Source organism: Dermochelys coriacea, chromosome 17 (genome assembly GCF_009764565.3).
Source record: "Dermochelys coriacea isolate rDerCor1 chromosome 17, rDerCor1.pri.v4, whole genome shotgun sequence".
NCBI lineage: Eukaryota > Metazoa > Chordata > Testudines > Dermochelyidae > Dermochelys > Dermochelys coriacea.
The window spans coordinates 17656811-17675384 of record NC_050084.1 but is presented as its reverse complement, the minus strand read 5'-3'; the positions used below and the strand labels follow the sequence as shown (position 1 = coordinate 17675384).

Below are 18574 nucleotides of genomic sequence, written 5' to 3'. Positions count from 1 at the left end.
TGGTCCGTTATTGTCTCAATGTGAAGGTATTTTTGTGAGATATGGGGGGAGGGGAATTGTTCCTAAACATTGTGACTTATTTACGATCAGTAGAATTTATATCCACACTGTTTAGCAAAATGTTGGGTTTAAGGACCTGTAGCCCCAATTCTGAACTCACACAGATGTAATTTCATTGATAGAGTTATTCCTGATTTACAGTGGCGTAAGCAAGATCCGAATCAGGCCCTATATACATCCATTATCTCCACAACCATTTGTCATAGCACTAGATCAGTCAGAGGGTTTTAAAGTGTGGAGGTGAAGTAGAATTGGCCTCATGTGCAGATAATGGGCCAAATTATTCTCAGGGGCTGAGCTGCTAACAAATATACAACCTTTAGTTCAAATCAACAGTTGCAGCACAGACTGGAGGATAGCAAGAGCACCTACACAAAGGCACTAGAGCTGTTCTTGGGAATTGCACACCGGTTAGGGCTTACACTTCACTCCAAAGTGAAACTGGTTGAAACTATAATTAAAGATAATTATTAAAAAAACCAACTAAATACAGGTGATATAAGGACAAACCAGCCCAGTTCTTGTAAAGGGAAATCATGCCTCTCCAATCTGATCTAATCTCCAAATAGAACTATTTGAGTGTGTCAACAGATTAGGGGATAAAGGAGAGATGATTGACAATGTATTTGGCGTTTCCAAAAGCCTTGTCGTCATGGGGAATAAAATTCAGACATGGGCTCTAAATTGACCCAAAAGACAGAACAAGAAGGTGGGGAACTGGCCAATGCTCAACAAGGCAAAATATCATCACTGTGGTGGTCCAAAGTTCCATTCTAGGAGTAGTGTCAAATATACCAGTTAATGATCTGGAAGAGGCATTGAACACAACAAGGTGACAACATTTCAGATAAGAAAAGATTATTTAAAGATAATTAAGAGAAAGATGTGAGAAACAAGACTGAATTTGTTAAGTTTATGGAGGGAATGGTATGACGACATCCTACCAGGGCATGTAGCCAATCTGTGACTGCTAGCAGCAAATATCTCCTATGGTCAGTGATGGGACACTAGATGGGGAGGGCACTGATTTACAATAGAGATTTCTTTCCCAAGTGTCTGGCTGAGGGGTTATGCCCACATGCTCAAGGTCTAACTGATAGCCGTATTTGGGGTCAGGATGGAATTTTCCCCCGGCTCAGAATGGCAGAGACCCTGAGGGTTTTTCACCTTCCTCTGCAGGGGCCATGGATCACTTGCAGGTTTAAACTATTGTAAATGGTGGATTCTCTGTAACTTGAAATCTTTAAATCATATGAGGACTTCAGTAACTCAGCCAGAGGTTAGGGATCTATTTCAGGAGTGGGTGGGTCAGGTTCTGTGCCCTGCAATGTGCAGGTCAGACTAGATCAGTGGCTCTCAATCTTTCGAAACTAGTGTACCCCTTTCAGTCTGATTTGTCTTGAGTACCCCCAAGTTTCACCTCGCTTAAAAACTATTTGCTTCCAAAATCAGACACAAAAATATAAACGTGTCACAGCATACTTGTGACGCATGGCTGGAAAGGGTTAAACATCCTGCAAAAAAATAACCCTCAAAAGACATGTAGGGAGATAATGTTTGTGTTTTTGTATATTTACATATGTATGAATAGGGTCAACAATGTAATCAACAGTCCCTGTCTATGCTGTATTCTGATAATTCAGAGGTCAAAAAAACATCCTATCATTTAAATGAATTGTAAACACAGGGTATCTCGGTATTCATCTCTATTTGAAATGTACGGTGAATGGTGGAGGAACAAGCAAATGGCCTTTTGTTAATTCGTATAGCTAAGTACCGGTGATGAACCTCCTTCAAAGTCATCCTAATTACCTTTTGTTCTCTGAGGAACATTTGTGAAAAGACATGAAATTGCTGTATAAAAAATCCTTGGGTCCTGATTCTGTCATCTCAGATCTGCTTAGACTTAATCAGGTGAAGTTTGAGTCACAAGATTGAGGTCCCAGTTATGCTGGTATGCCCTGAATATGACATTTGGGCATTGGACTGTAACCTACGAACTATTTCTGAAAGAACTCTTGCAACTACAAAGCTCTCCATCTCTGCTATGAATCTGAATCACAATGAATTGAACTCATGTCTGTATGTATATTTGATCTTTTAACCATACTCTCTCTCTCTCGTTTTTTAATACATTTTAGTTTAGTTAATAAGAATTGGCTGTAGCATGTATTTGGGTAAGATCTGAAACATTCATTAACCTGGGAGGTAATGTGCCTGATCCTTTGGGATTGGTAGAACCTTTTCTTTTATATGACGAAATAAGATTTACAGAAATTTTCATCATATTTGACGTTGGTACCTGGATGGAGGCCTGAGGCTGGATCACTTTAAGGGAACTGTGTTGTTTGGACTTCTGAATAACCAGTAAATTAATAAAGAAGCTGTTTTATGCTGGCTTGGTAAATCTAAGTATTGGAATATTCACCAGCTTTATGGGGATTGCCTGCCCCATTCTTTGCAGTTCACTCTAATTGAGTGACCATAGCTGGTTCCCCATTCGGACCCCGGTCACAACACTATTACTGAAAAATTGCTTACTTTCTCATTTTACCATATAATTATAAAAAATCAATTGGAATATAATTATATTATATTTGCATTTCAGCATATAGTATATAGAGCAGTATAAACAAGTCATTGTCTGTATGAAATTTTAGTTTGTACTGATTTCACTAGTGCTTTTTATGTAGCCAATTATAAAACTAGGCAAGTATCTAGATGAGTTGATGTACCCCCTGGAAGACCTCTGTGTGCCCCCAGGGGTATGCGTACTCCTGGTTGAGAACCACTGGACTAGATGATCATAATGGTCCTATCTGGCCTTAAAGTCTATGAGTCTAAAGTATGCAAGGAAATAGAGCTGGGTGAAAGGGCAGCATGATAGCAGATGGAATTTAGAGATGACAAATGAAAGGTAAAGAGCATTGGAAGGATTAATTTCAACTACTCATCCAAACTTTAAATTAACTGAAATGACATAGGAAAAAGATCTGGGCATTGTTTTGGGCAGCTCTGTGCAATATAAACTCAACAGTGCACTCTAGCTGGTCATACCAGGCTAAGTTCTGGACACCCTACCTCCAAAAAAAAAAAGTTAGAACAGAAATATACAAGGGGTCCAGAGATGGGTGATGAAAATTATTCTAGGCATGAAAAAACTGCCATGTGAAGAGAGTCTGAAAAGATCAGGACTGCTTAGTTCAGAGGGGAGATGAGTAAGAGGAGACATGATAGAGATATATAAAATAATGACGGTTAGAGAGACGACAGGGTAAATTGGAGTGTCCAAGCCTTCTCCCAGTACGAGAATGAGGACATGCAATCAAACAGAAAGGCAACAAATGTAAAACACATAAAAGGAAGCACTTTTTTCACACACCGCATATATCGAAGGAACTCATTGCCACAAGATACAATTAGTCCATGAGTTTAGCAGGATTCAAACAAGGACTGGACATTTATGTGGATAATGAGAGGAGCCTCACTTACATTAGAGTGAAAAATATGAGTGGGATTTTCAAAAGTTCTTAAGTCCCATTGATCTTCCCTGGGAACTGGGGGCCCAAATCTTTCAAGTGCTTTTGAAAACCCCACCTTATAAGAGATAAAAACCCTTATGCTTGAAACCATATATCAACCACAATTTCACAGAGGTTAAAAAGCAGCTTCCTCTATAGGCCAATGATTCCGTAATTGTCCACTCTTCCTGAAGCATCTGGTGGTGGCCACTGTCAGAAAAAGGGTATTGGACTAGATGGACCATTGCACCAATCTGGTCTATCAGTTCCTACATTCTCAGAAGTGATTTTCTAGCTGTAAGTATGAGGTTGAACCTTTGGGACGACATTTTTTCAGGCTCCAGAATTTGCATCAATGTATTTGTTCCAACCTGATACCTGCCCTTCTGCCTCTAACGTTTTTTTTTAGCAGAGAAAGCCACTCAAGAGACTTATGGACATTTGAAAAAGGGAAGATATGGTCAAATATTAAACAAGTTGTATGAGTGGAATCTCTCCTTCAGGGAGAACGTTATCAGAAGTAATAGCCTTATGGAGCAAAGTCCAGTAAGGTCCTTCCTTGTGCAACTCCCTAGGGCTGGAAGAGCCTCCTCCTTCCCGTACGCTAAGCCTCCTTTGGCAAGCCAGCACTTGCTAGCCACCACTCTACTCTGTAGAATTTCAGTTGTGCAGCACCCACAACTGGGGCCACTCAGACTAGAGAGCTCAGCTCTCATGGGACCAAAACAATGACCAGATTATGAGAAGAGCTCAGCACCCAGTGCGTTGATTACATCTGAAAACGTGGCCCTGCTTGTGAGTGCTGAGCCCTTCTGAAAATTCTGACCTTGAGACCAGATCATGAGCTGATGTAAATTGATGTCAGTGGCGCTAAGCCATTGCATAACATCTGAGCCTTCCGGTGCTATGTAATATTATTATATTTTAGTTGTGAGCGCATCTCTGATAATGCACACCCCTCCTACACAAACACACATGCTTTTCTTATTTAGAACACAGTGTAGTTCTGTGATTCACAAAGGAACTGGAGATGCTGTTTGATCCTGTTGTCCTATGGCTACTCAATAATAATCACAGACTAAACAATTGCGGGACATTTTCCAGGGTGGGGCCTGTGCTGTTCAGTGGTTCCACCGAGATGCTGTACAACCAGGTCACCACAGCACATGAGAGAGTCTGGCACAGGTGCAGGAACATGATGGACAAGGACAATACACACAACAGAGCCAACCCTGTTTGATCTGGACTCCTGCAGGTTTTCAGCTGGTGCTCCCCGCTCCACGTGTGTCTGACTGTCCTGAGAATTCCTGGTGAAAAATGACAATGCTAGATTTAAGAATTGTTTTTTAAAATTTATTCAGAGGAATTAGGTGGAGTAAATACAGGAGTTTGGGATTTTTTGAATGTGACAATTGAAGCACAGGCTGGTATGATTTTGTTCTCTTGCTGCAATTAAATAGTGGCAAGAGATTGTGATGCAGTGTTCAGACAAAGGCCAGTCACAGAAATCAGCATTAGCATGATGCAGCTGCATGGCAAACAGTGCAGATGAACAGGTATGCTGGCAGCAAGGCAGATGGGACCCAGCAGCTAGAAACATCAACAGCTGGTGCAATCACTTCTGGAAATTGTTTGTATTACACTAGCAGCCAAAGCCCTCTTGGGAGATGGTCATAGAAGGAGCCTGTGGGAGAGCCTGGAAATTAACCTAGGTCTCCCAAGCCCACAAGACTATTGTTACACTTGGTTATTGGGAGTTGAGGGTAAGGTAGGGAGAAGCAAGAGTCTGATCAACTTTCTGAAAGACCTTACAGCTAAATCAATAGAGAGGCAACACCCGAAGAAGCCCATTAGGAGAGCTGGATAGAGGTGTGTGAGGCTGTTATAGAAGGACACAAAACTAGGGTACACCAATGAAATTGTAACACCATAATTCTTTCTGGCTGATACAGCAGTGCCAGAGAAGAGTCTCATTCCAGTCACCAGACTGTGCATCTTTGTGAACAAGAGAGGAAGGGGATTATGGGCAGCACTCTGCCCACAAAGGATCAGAAGCATTTGTCAGGAACAAGGCCAAGTGCTAAACAGGCAACCATAAGGCCTGATCTTATCCAAAGCTGGTGCTTCATTATCTTTTGTAACAGCCCCAGATGGCTTCATAGACCTCATTATACCATATGTGATGACCTCCCAGAGACTAGGTGATGATAACTGGAGAGAGCTTTTGCTCTGAAAGCATAGGCCTTTAACATGTTAGCTGAATCTCCTTAGCAATAGCAGGTTTTACTAATGACATATCCTTGAGCAAATTTGACATGCCAATGGCATAAACACCCTCTCCAGTGAATTACATCACCTTTCACCTTCTTACACAGTCCAACTGGGAGGAGGAGCTAATCCTTAGCAAGAAAGCAAGGGCACCTTTGAAAACACCAGCACATTTCAGGAAGCGAGCAATGCAAGGATGCTCATGCTATGGGTGGCAGAGAACACCCAACCTTCATCTTCACATTTGCCATCGCACCTACATAGGACTGGTGTCACTGTACAGCCATTGTACAACTGTCCAAGAGTCAGTGGTTCATCATCAAGTCACCTCTGTTGAAAATGAGGTGCTCTTAAAAAAAAAATCTGTTAATCTTTATTTCTGGTTAGTGGGTTACCTGAATAATCTACCTGGCTCTGAATCAGTCAGCCACAAGCAACAATGTATTTTAGACTCAGCCAATCTGATATTCACAAAGTAAAACACAAGCCAAGAGGAATGTGTATCTGTTTAACCCCTCCTTCCCCCCTCCAGATTAGTCATACAGTACTTGTGGCTCTTGGCAATCTTAAAGGGTAGTTCTGCCCTAAAAAGTGAGTCTAAAAATAGCACAGTGGGGTTCCCTGTTCAATATTTCCATATAAAAATGTGCAGTTTGTAGATCAGAAGATTGTTTATGAAACAAATCTCAGAGCTTAGGGGAGTTTGCAGGCGGGAGAGAGACCAGCTGGGGTCTGTCCATCTTGTGGATCATCCCCAGTAATAGAGGAGTTCTGTGGGCCAAAGTAGGGCCTCAAGGACATCTGTGCAGCCCCACTGATCAGGTGTTAGTGTAGAATATGAAAGCAATGGGGCTGCACAGATGTCCTTGAAGAAGCCACGCAAACTATATGGTAGCAAAGAGTTTGCAAAGATTAGCTTTTCATAAGCACTATCTCAGAAGGCACATGCTTGTCCTCGCCAGTGACCAAGCTGTCCCCTCTGAATCCCTCTTCAACAGGGCAGAAGAGACTTGTCTTTAGAGGTGAAAAGAAAGTCGTACTAAGAAAGGCACCTTGGACATGTGCTGCCTGTAACAGAATGATTATTAATATGGTCAAGTATCTACCCAGGGTGAAGAAAGAACACAGTTAAAGTGCTCTGCCAGGTCATCCACCACTCACCAGTGATAAGAAAAGCAACATTCAGGCAAGCCAACAATGAGGAGAAGCAACAAAAGTAACCTGGGATTGGCCACCTAGGCTCCCTTCTTTTGCAAGGTGATAGCTGGAACCCCTTAAGCCGTCTTTCTGTCATGGGAATTCCGAAAAGAGGGTCAGCAGGACAGCTTCCCATCTTGATGTCTCTGTTCTTTCTGGCAACATTGCTGGGATTAGTAAACTCCCTTTAAAAAGCAGACTCCATTCGTCTACTGCAATCCCAGTCACTTTAAATGTCAGAGCCCGGATTCTGATTTAGTGCCAAGTTCTGGAGAATATGAGTTAACTAATTAAGGAACAAATACCAGAGGTCCACTTAGGATGGTGGCAGGAAAGTAGTGGGGCAGAGTTTTGAAGGCCGTGGGCTGAATTATTGAAAGACTACAGTGTTCATCAACAAAAGAAAAGAAAAGAAAAGTTTAATTTAGGATGTTGAGATTGCTCACTGCGATATTTCATTACAAGAAGAAAATATTAGCATATTAAAAATCATTCATAGAGCTCTGTAAATATCCATTGTACTTTAGAGCAACCGGTTCAAACCTGCTGCCATTGAAGACACTGGGAAACCTTCAATTGACATAAACAGTGCAGGACTAGACCTATACAATATTTCCTGTTTACAACATGAGGACCATATTCAGAGAGGTGATGAGCATCTGCAACTCCCACTGAAGTCAATCAAAGTTTCAGGTGCTCAGCACCTTGTGGTCATATAGTAGAGAGAGCAAACAGGACATAACCATCATTTGGAGGAGAAAGAGTCAAAAGAACAAGGCAAGAAGAATTCTTGGAAGAAACAGATTTTTAAAGAGGACTGATCCAATTCCCACTGTAGTCAATGGAAACATTCAATGGGAGGAGCATGGCCTGAAATAGATTGTAGCTTGCCCAGAGACAAGGGGCTAGACTTTGGGGCTGCAGTTGGCCATAAGGGAAGGTGCAGACCGAGGACTGTGGATACCCCCGGGAGGTATCCGAGCGGGGCACAGCTGGAGGGCTGTGTCCAGAAGAAGACGCCGCAAGCCAGGGAGCCACGCGGGTCCCAGACAACACAGCAGAGCAGGCAATGGGCAGGACACCACCCGCAAAGGGCACTCCACGGCTAGGACAGAGCTAATTCCCGGAGCAACCAGCAGGAGGCGCCGCGGTGGTGAGTCAGCAACCCGTTACAACCACACTGGAGGAAAAGTAAGTACGACTGCATGTGCATGGGCCAATCTTAACTTCAGCAGAGATGCTAAATGACATGTGCCTGAAAGCACAAAGCTGCACAAAGCAAGCGCCATGGTACAGAAATTAGTCAGCAGTTACTTTGCAGAGTGTGCTCACCTTCTAGGTGGTTGCGGGAAAGGTACTTGAGTCCTTCATCGAGCAGGATAACAGGCAAGGAAATTTTCAACACGACCACCCACTGCGGCCAGCTCAGGGGGGTCACTTGGAAGATCAGCTGCAAGGCAGGAACAATTCAATATGCTTATTAACAGGGAAGGGGGGAGAGAGACAAAAATCAGACCCATTTCTGTTCATATGGATGTGGACTGAGGTAAGAGATGTGTAAGGGACCAGGCCTTCTGGATCATATCACATGTACAGAAGAGAGGGACTTCATTAAGGCTTGTACAGATAATGACATGGAACTTGGCAAGGGACAATAAATATCATTACATTACATTAACTTTACAGATGGAGAAAGTGAGGAACAAACAAGGGAAGTAACTGCTGACGGTCAGACCACAATTCCGTGGCCGACCTGAGACTAGAACCCAAGACTCCTAACTCCCAGTCCCATATCTTTCTGAATCACAAGGCTCAATCATGGAAACCTTTTGCGCAGGGAAGTCCCACTGAAAATCAGCAAAGACTTGAGAAGTAAAACATACAATGGAGTTTCCCTGTCAAAAGAACAGCCCTACCAGCTGAGTGTTGTGCTAGCTGCATCACTTACAGGCATAGGCTTCACATGGAGAATCACGAAGTGCAGTGCCATGGACATTACAATTGTCCCCAGCAGCCAGATGTTGAGCCATGGTGGCATTCTCAGCAGTGACTGGTTTTCAGACACACTGCAAGAGCGAGAGGGCAGAGGTTAGATCAAATCACCTACTAAATAACGCCCTGTCCTCACAAGTATAATTTGGGTCAATCAATATATCCCTAAGACCTCCTAATCAGTAGAAATATGTTGCTAGATCTCTGCATAAAAGCCTCCTCCAGAAAAAAGGATTACTTAACTATTACTATTACTTTATTCTCCTTCCAAGCTTGTTAGGCTCTGGAAATAAATATTCTGAAGTGAATTTCATGCAATAGATCACTATTCAGATGGAGAGACAAGGTGGAGGTGGATGAGGTAATATCTTTTATTGGACCAACTTTTGTTGGTGAGATTGACAAGCTTTCAAGCTTATGCAAAGCTCTTCTTCAGGTCAGCCTGCGAATAGCTGATGTCATGCTATTCCTTCAATATCAGATTCCCAAACTCATTGGATAGGTACACATACAGCACCAAAATATTACTCATTGTGACAGCCAATACCAGAACCTCCAGCGTGAAGTCCTCATCTATCTGTGGGATCAGAGCCAAAATTGCAAAGGGAACTATTTGCTGGTTCTGGCTCCAGATTTTACCAGAAGGGTCAGTGAGATTTCAGCATTGTCAGATCCAAGCGTGACCCTTAGCCTGGAATGGTTTTGGATCTGGATCCAGATATTAGTGGCTTGCTAATATGACCAAAATGTCCACTAGGAGATCCAAATGTATTCAAATTGCCATCTCTAATGACAGTAACGTGTTTGCTTGGTTCAAACATTATTCAGGGCAGAATGCTTTATCTGATATTCCCATACGTACTGTACCTGTTGAGAGCATTGCACATCTCAATCGTCACTAGCACCGACAGAGCCATAGTGGTTGGGTAACGGGACTCGAAGATTTCGCAGTCAATGCCTTCAAAGATGGGGTTGTCCTCTGTGCATCTCATGAAGTTCCTCTGGCAGAAGAAACAGTAACAGGCATGAAACAGGCAGAAGTGGCAGATTGCTGGTGGGATCTGAGCCTCAGTTATCAGAGGTTCTATTAAATATTTCTTGGCTCAGAGGGGATTGATAAGAGGATATGAAGCCATTCATCTTCAGGTTTGAATCCAGCTTATCTAGTAGGTCAATAAGTGATCATATGACAGCTTCTAGGTAGTCTATGTGAACTTGATTCATTATTTATTTCAGTTTATTTCCAAGTGAACATGTGTCTCCATTACAAAAAATAAATCTACCTCTGCAACTTGCATTAATCATACCTGAAATGAGGAAACATGGCTTCTATTCCTTGCTCTATACCAGTTACCACATGCTTGGCAAGGCCATTTCCCTCCCCGTGCCTCTGCTTTCCCTCTCACTCTTTGCATGTCTTGTCTATATAGAATGAAACATCCTTGGGATAAGGAATGACTCTTCCTGTTTGTACAGCACCTAGCACAATGGGGCCCTAACCTTGGTTGGAGCATTTAGGAGTTACTGCAATGCAAATAACAATAATCAGTCTCCAGAGTAGCCAATCTGGCACTAGATGCACTAGAAACATACAGAGTAATAAGAGATTTGCTTATTTAAGGGGCCTAAAACTGATGCCTTAAAGCAGTGATGGGGAAGTTTCCCCTTCCCCAAATACCTTCGCCCCACCTGATCAGAGTGGCAGCAATCAAGCAGAATAACTGAAATTCCTGCTGCACTCCCTACAAATGCGTCTCTGACTCCTCACAGTGACGTGGGTGGAGTGGGCCATCAGGTCTGGGGATACATGAGGGATGTCTCTTTAGGTAAAGTCACCACCATGCTGACCAGCTGATGGGAGGTGGGATCTCACCCAGGAGGGGGCTTTTGCCATTATTTCAGCTGACACATTTTCTTTTAGCAACTTGGAAACTTTCCAAAATTTTTCAAAATTTTGAATTTTTAAGAGGCGGACTGGCAGGAAAACAAATCCTCTGGTGATCCTGCTGGGGAGCCTAGATATTAGAGAGTTTTCAGTAGCGTTTGAGTGAAATAATCTTCCCTTCTCCCTCCCTGCCACAACTTACCAACTGGTAGAAGGTAACTTGCGGCCCTTCAGCATCATACAAGAACCACCAGGTAGCTGCTCCCACAGTTGCCAATCCAACATATACTGCAACCAAAGAGAGAGCAGGTTGTGTAGCCCTGTAAGCACGAGATTCACTGTTTGGTTCTCGCTTGCTGTGTTATTTTTTAGCATAGGGCCCTCTGGCCCTCAGGGTTACACTGCCTTGTGCTGGACAGTGAACCTGTAGATTCCACCCTGTGCTATGGCTCTCACTGCTCATTTGGGTAGAGGAAGAACAGCAAATTGGGAAAAGAGACCTGAACTGTTCTGATCCTCTAAACCCACACTACGCACACAGAGGGACTCCTCATATTCCATCCCAGCTTGTTAGGAGCCTGGAGCAAGAATTCTGAAAACACTTGCACCTGAGCCTGTCTCCCTCCTCTCTCTCCACCTTGCATTGCCACAGCTTCACCTCGCACCCTGCTAAGGTCTCTCCCCCTGCCCTTTCTTAAACAAGATCCCTTCTGCCCAGTCTGTGTAGGTACATTACTGTAGTACCAGAGCACCTCACGGTCATTAAGAGGAAGGGAAGCAATAGCCCCATTTTACAGATGGGGAACTGTGGCACAGGGTAGAATAAGTGACTTGTCCAAGGTCACACAGGAGTTCTGTAGCTGAGCCAGGAATTGAGCCCAGGTATCTTGAATCCCAATCCTGCACCTAATCCACTAGACCACCACTCCTATTTGCGTCCTTTGTCCTGACAGTCACTACAAAAATCCACCCACCCAGGAGGTGGGGACCCTCCTGCTCCCTGCCCATCCCCTTCTGCACTCGGGCCCTCTGTTTGATCCCAAAGCTGCTATGGGCTCTCTGTTCTGCCTTCCCTCTCCATGCACAATGCCTTCTCATGCTGCTACCTAGGCCGAAGATAACCATAGGTAAGGGTGGGTGGGGACTGGGGTAGCTCAAACTGGGAGCCTGGCCAGAAGAAAAAGATGGCTCCTAGCAGAGGCAGCCAAGAGCGCACACTGCAAGAATCCCAAGCTGACCTGGTCATTGGACCAGAAAGTTCCCTTGCTCCCACCACAGCAACCCCAGGACCATTGAAGATAAAATATCTCTCAGCTATTGCCTGATGTCTGACTGAGCTGATTAAACTCTTCCAGTGCACTGGATCTTAGAGGAGATGGATTCTTTAGGGGTTGCCTACTTTGGGTTGTATGAAAGTCCTGGTCTGTTATGAGGAATATATTTTCCCTGGATATTGTGCAGCTCTACATCTCTCTGCACTGTGAATAAGCCTCTCCTCATTACCGGAGATCACAATGGACCCATCCCTCCTGACACACACTAGTCAGCAGTTGTTTTAAACCAAGGTAATACACGGCACTTTGTCCATTCATGGCACAACATCTCTAGCCAGGCCTCTCACCTCCAATGGCAAGGTAGCGGAAGAAAAGCCAGCCACTGATGAGGGGCTCTCTTGGGTTGCGGGGAAGTTTGTCCATGATGTCTAGGTCAGGGGGGTTAAATCCAAGAGCAGTGGCAGGTAGCCCGTCTGTCACTAGGTTCACCCAGAGCAGCTGGACTGGGATCAGAGCTTCAGGCAAGCCCAGGATTGCAGTCAGAAAAATACTTCAGATGAAAAAGACACAACCTTGCTAGGTTAGATACATGCCAGGGAGAGAGAGGATTGCACTTGTACAATTGGAGTGTGATCCAAAACCCTGGGTCCAAATGCCCTCTAAACATTGGTGCTGTTCAAAATCCACACCTGGATTTGGATTTTGAAGTTCATCCCAAAGCCCCAGATTCAAACACCTCCAAACTCTAGGGAACTTGAAACTCAGATCTGAATGTTGTAGTTTCAACCCATCTCACCACTGGGGACCAGACTCGTAAATTTGCATAAGGAGCCTATCAGATGGCATGTCAACTATTCAATGTGCTTTTTGTCACCAGCACAGACGTCCCTGCTGAATTTCTGACATAAGGGGTTCCAAAGTTAACTCTGCAAGCAATCAATACCTGGCCAGGATTGCTGCAGAACACACTGATTTGTTCTGAAAGCCTTTTTCAGGAAATTGTTCACCATGAAAGAAGCTGTGAGCATTGTAATGGAGTCTCTCATTCACCCCGTCAGACACAAATATCCTCACAGGATTCTATCAACACCACACTGGGGTTGCATAATGATGCAGTTATAGCAAGCTACAGCACTTGTCACTTAAGGATCAGCATATTTGTCATACCAGGGTATTTGATCATACCGCAGTGTTTCATGGTGCTTCCTTTTTGTGCTCAAAATTGGAAATGCCGTAAAACAGCCAGAGGTTCCCACACCACAACAAGGGAAAGGCTGGCTTTACAGTAGCAGCCACTGAATTTGTAGAAATATGAATGAAAGTATCCATGCCACTTTTAACTGAGGCAGAGAGCGCAGGACCTAAAGTGGTGCTGCTATTTAAGTCCACATCCTCAGCGGATGTAAATCAACATAGCACCATTGCTAATCCGATTTACACCAACTGGGATATAGCTCCAAGTATCAGAAAGAACACTTCTGTCCTGGTGATATTTCTCATCCCTCCTACTATCCTAGCGTGAGGTGTGAACTGGAAGCCCTTACCAGACAACCTCTCCAACATTAGAAGAGATGAGGTAGCGGATGAACTGCTTCATGTTGTTGTAGATGGCTCTGCCCTCCTCAACGGCAGATACGATGGTGGAGAAGTTGTCATCAGATAGCACCATCTCCGCTGCCGATTTTGCTACGGCTGTACCAGAGCCCATGGCAATGCCAATCTCAGCCTTTTTCAGGGCAGGGGCATCATTCACTCCATCTCCTGTCTGGAGAAAGCATGGGTGTTTTATTAAAGGACACTTTATAGAAGGAAACGGCCTAGGCATGAAGCTAAGGCTACGTCTACACTATGAGCTAGGGGTGCGAATCCCAGCTTGCATAGATGTAGTCAATGAGAGCTAGCAGGCTAAAAATAGTATTGTCATCATGGGAGCACAGGCAGCGGTGCCGCGTATGTACCCACAGGGCTCAAGAGGGTTTGTACTTGGCATGGCTAGTCTATGCTGCCACTCGCCACTGCCCGTGCCACCACGGCTACACTACTGTTTTTAGCATGCTAGCTTGATGACAGCTAGGGTGGGTATGCCTATGGGAGCTGGGAATCACATCCCTAGCTCAGAGCGCAGGCATAGCCTGAGAACCAAGTCTGGGTCACATTAATCCATATGTGTTTGTTGGCAGGACTTCTACCTATCGAGTAGTTCTTGAAACAGCACCACTTGGCTCTGCTGTGGTGCATTTCCAAGCGCTCTGCTCACATTCAGCTTCCCAACAGCTCTGTAATGAAGGCAAGTATTATGATGGCCCATCGTATAGATGGGAAAACTTAAGTGTGTTCCTCCAGGCTACACAGAGTAAGTAGAAGAGCTGGGAACAGGATCCGGAAGTCCTGGCTCACAGACCCTTGCTCCAAACCAACGGACAACACTAGGGCCCTGCAAATTTGTGGATATCTGCAGAAATCTGCAGACCACATTTGCGGATCGGATGAGAATACAAATTTTGTATCCGCACAGTGCAACACTCCTACTCTACAGCTCAGTCTGGGACCTTGAAGTCCTGACTCCCATCCCCTGCTCTTGACAGTCAAGATGACGCTTACAAAATGATTCATATGAGTAAACCCATATGAGGGGCCCTGCATACAACTCACCATGGCTGTAATCTCATGGAAAGACTGTAGGTATTCGACTATCTTGGACTTGTGAGCAGGTTCAACTCGGGCGAAGCAACAGGCCGAGCGGCAAGCCTCCTGCTGTGTCTCCGGGGGGAGATCATCAAACTCCCTGCCGGTGTAGGCCTTGTCCGTCACATCCTCCTTCTCTGAGAAGATCCCAATCCTCCGGCAGATGGCCACGGCTGTGCCTTTGTTGTCCCCAGTGATCATTATGACCCGGATGCCAGCTTTCTTGCACATCTCAATGGATGACATCACTTCCTTCCGGGGAGGGTCCAGCATCCCTACGCAGCCCACGAAGGTTAGGCTAGTCTGAGGGCAAGAGAAGAAGAAACATGTTAACACTCACTATGCCCCTCCCCTCCAGGAACAGAGCCATGTCGTTCTCCCTGCTTTTAAATCAACCCACATAGGGAAAATCTAAAGACCCTGGCAACTTTTCCTCTCTAAGGCCCTGATCATGTTCCCATTACAGCCAATGACAAAACTTCCACTAACTCTAATGGGAGCACAATCAGGCCCGAAAGAGTATCACCCTCCATTTAAAATAATTCAGCTGTAATCCTGATTTGTTCTTCTTCGGGGAGCTTCCAGTTAACAGACTGTAGTGGGTTGCTATTCATTGCATTCTGTTCAGGTTCTTATGCCATGCCCATCACCTTAGTATCTGCATGCTTCCTGGGAGTGCATAAAGGCCCAGATTCAGCAAAGCACATGCGCACATGCTCAATAGGCTGCAGGTTTAAAACAAACACAAGGAAGTATTTCTTCACACAACACACAGTCAACCGGTGGAACTCGTTGCTGGGGAAGTTGTGAAGGCCAAACATATAACTGGGTTCAAAAAAGAATTAGCAAGTTCATGGAGGATAGATCCATCAGTGGCTATTAGCCAAGATGGTCAGGGATGCAACCCCATGCTCTGGGTGTTCCTAAACCTCTGACTGCCAGAAGCTACGACTGGACAACAGGGGTTGGATCACTCTAGAAATTGCACTGTCCTGTTCAATCCCTTTAAAGCATCTGGCAGTGGCCACTATCACAAACAGGATACTGGGCTGGATGGACAATTGGTCTGACTCAGTATGGCCATTCTTATGTACTTGAGTCAATGGTTTCAAGTCAACGGGACTTAAACACGTTTAAGTGTTTTGCTGAATTGGGGCCTATGCATCATGACTAGCATCTGTCACATGGTTCTTGGCAGCTATGGTTTGCAAGAGAACTACTGGGCTACTTTGGTAGAAACTCTGAGAGACCAGTCGGAACCATTGAGTCTGTTGGAACTTCCAATGAGACATCTGTAAGTTGGTGGGAAAACTCAGCAGAAGAAGGAAATGCATTTGCAGGCAGCACGGTGTGTTCCTGGAGGGACAGCGATCAGGATTAGGAAGCAAAATAATTTACATGAGCAGAAAGGAGACAGAAGACTCCCCAGCTTGGAGTTCAGTGCACCCCTGGCACATGGAGCCTGGCATTTCCAGAGCATCCTCCCCACTCTGCCTCCCAAGCAGCTGCTCTCAGAGCCCTTTCTGTCAGCATCTGTGCCAGGGAAGGAGAGCTGGAGCAAACCCTTCATTTCCCAAGAAATGGCCCCCACGCCCTGTCCCGGGGGTCACTTTTAACACTTCCTCACCTCGTAGTTAATGAACTTGGTCGAGTCTTCCAGCTGCATCTCCTCTTTCTTGCAGGGGGTGTCCTGGGTGGCCAGAGCGAGGCAACGCAGGGTGTCAATGCCAGTCCCCCATTCCCGGATCTTGGACAAGATCTTCTCCTTAGCGGAGAGCGTGAGGGGGACCCGGGTAGTGCCGACACGAACATAGTTGCAGCGTTCAATCACACTTTCGGGGGCGCCCTTGGAAACAAAAGGAACAAGAGTCACTCACACATGCCTCTTCGCAACCTAACTTCTAAGCAAAGCACAACCAAGTGAAAACTTCCCTAACCATCAACAAAAGCTCATTTTAAACCCCTGGGGTATTCAGTGCATTCTGCAGTCACTGAGGACAGCACGTCATGGAGTGCAGAATGTCTCAGAAAAGGAGACAATATGTTCAAGAGACAAAACCACCATCCTGAAACTAAAGGCGATGTATACACTATAGCTTAAGTTTCAGAGTAGCAGCCGTGTTAGTCTGTATTCGCAAAAAGAAAAGGAGTACTTGTGGCACCTTAGAGACTAACAAATTTATTAGAGCATAAGCTTTCGTGAGCTACAGCTCACTTCATCAGATGCATTTGGTGGAAAATACACTGGAGATGTAAATACACATAGAGAACATGAACTGTAAGAAGTGTGTACAATAAAACCCATTGTTCTCTGCGTGTGTATACAAATCTCCACACTGCATCCTCCACCAAATGCATCCGACGAAGTGAGCCGCAGCCCACGAAAGCCCACGCTCAAACAAATCTGCTAGTCTCCAAGGTGCCACAAGCACTCCCCCTCCTTCCGCAAACAGACCAACACGGCTGCTACTCTGAAACCATTTTTAAGACCATGATTCTTGTGAAAGGGAAGCCCTCTCTTCTTCATGGTATGTTTCACTCTGACAAAGGAGGATCATCTCTTGAGTGAGATGGTAGTTCAGCCTCTATGGCTCAGTCATCCCTTTTCCTCGTGACACTGCCAAGAGTGATATTTGTGACAGCAACATTTGTGACCTGTTCACTGGGAACTTGCCTGAAACCACCAACTCATTTCATGAAGACCATCGAAATGCTATCTGATTGCGAGGATTTTTGGTTGCTAACAGTCTAAGCTTTATTTTGGCCACTGGCTTGTGAATGAGACTTCATAACCCATTATCTATCACTGAGCTGTCTGGTTGTGTGTTTGAGTCTGTGGTATTGAAGTGCAGGGAGGGCAGAGCAATGGCATTTTTCTCAGAGAACATGCAATATGTTTTACATGGCTTTTACTTGTTCTTTGGGAGGAGACCTTTGCCTCCTCTTTAAGAACCCTGACAATCTCTCCATGTCCCCCTCTTTTTAATCCTTATCTCTGTACTCAAAACCATATGTTTATTTTTCCTGCTCAGAACTAGGTTAGTTTCCTCTTCAGAGCCTACCAGTGTCACTACTTAACTGCCCAGAGGTGTGAGTACTGAGTGATAAACACTCCTTTCCTACAAGGTCTGAGTGTACTGTGTCCACTGCATTCCCAGCCTGCATCCATCCAATGAGCGAGAAATCAGTCCTGGACTTGGCAACTGATATTCCCATGTACTAATACAAGAAATGGCCACTTAATATTTGAATCCAGGTCACCAATAATTTAATCACAGGTTTCAGAGTAGCAGCCGTGCTAGTCTGCACTCGCAAAAAGAAAAGGAGTACCCGTGGCACCCCAGAGACCAACAAATTCACTAGAACACAAGCCCTCGTGAGCCACAGCTCACCCCATCGGATGCACCCGGTGGAAAAAACAGAGGAGAGATCCACATACACACACACAGAGAACATGAAACAATGGGTTCATCATACACACTGTAAGGAGAGTGATCACTTAAGATAAGCCATCATCAGCAGCAGGGGGGGGAAAAGGAGGAAAACCTTTCATGGTGACAAGCAAGGTAGGCTAATTCCAGCAGTTAACAAGAATATCAGAGGAACAGTGGGGGGTGGGGTGGGGGGGAGAATTACCATGGGGAAATAGTTTTACTTTGTGTAATGACTCATCCATTCCCAGTCTCTATTCA

General features: G+C 44.9%; 1 protein-coding gene across 4 annotated transcripts in view; it reads right to left on the bottom strand.

Moving 5' to 3' along the window:
• Positions 1–18574, bottom strand: part of ATP2A3 (ATPase sarcoplasmic/endoplasmic reticulum Ca2+ transporting 3) — a 155591-nt gene that overhangs the window by 9334 nt on the left and 127683 nt on the right. For 2 of the 4 annotated variants that reach the window (XM_043499309.1, XM_038375535.2), the window contains exons 13-21: positions 16510–16728; positions 14850–15185; positions 13742–13962; positions 12545–12747; positions 11126–11211; positions 9906–10039; positions 8995–9112; positions 8379–8496; positions 4801–4888 (exon numbers count right to left, since the gene is read on the bottom strand). In XM_043499309.1, coding sequence (XP_043355244.1) covers positions 4801–4888; positions 8379–8496; positions 8995–9112; positions 9906–10039; positions 11126–11211; positions 12545–12747; positions 13742–13962; positions 14850–15185; positions 16510–16728 — 1523 coding nt within the window. The remainder of the gene's footprint in view (positions 1–4800; positions 4889–8378; positions 8497–8994; positions 9113–9905; positions 10040–11125; positions 11212–12544; positions 12748–13741; positions 13963–14849; positions 15186–16509; positions 16729–18574) is intronic. The other 2 variants (XM_038375536.2, XM_038375537.2) reach the window with 2 other exon arrangements.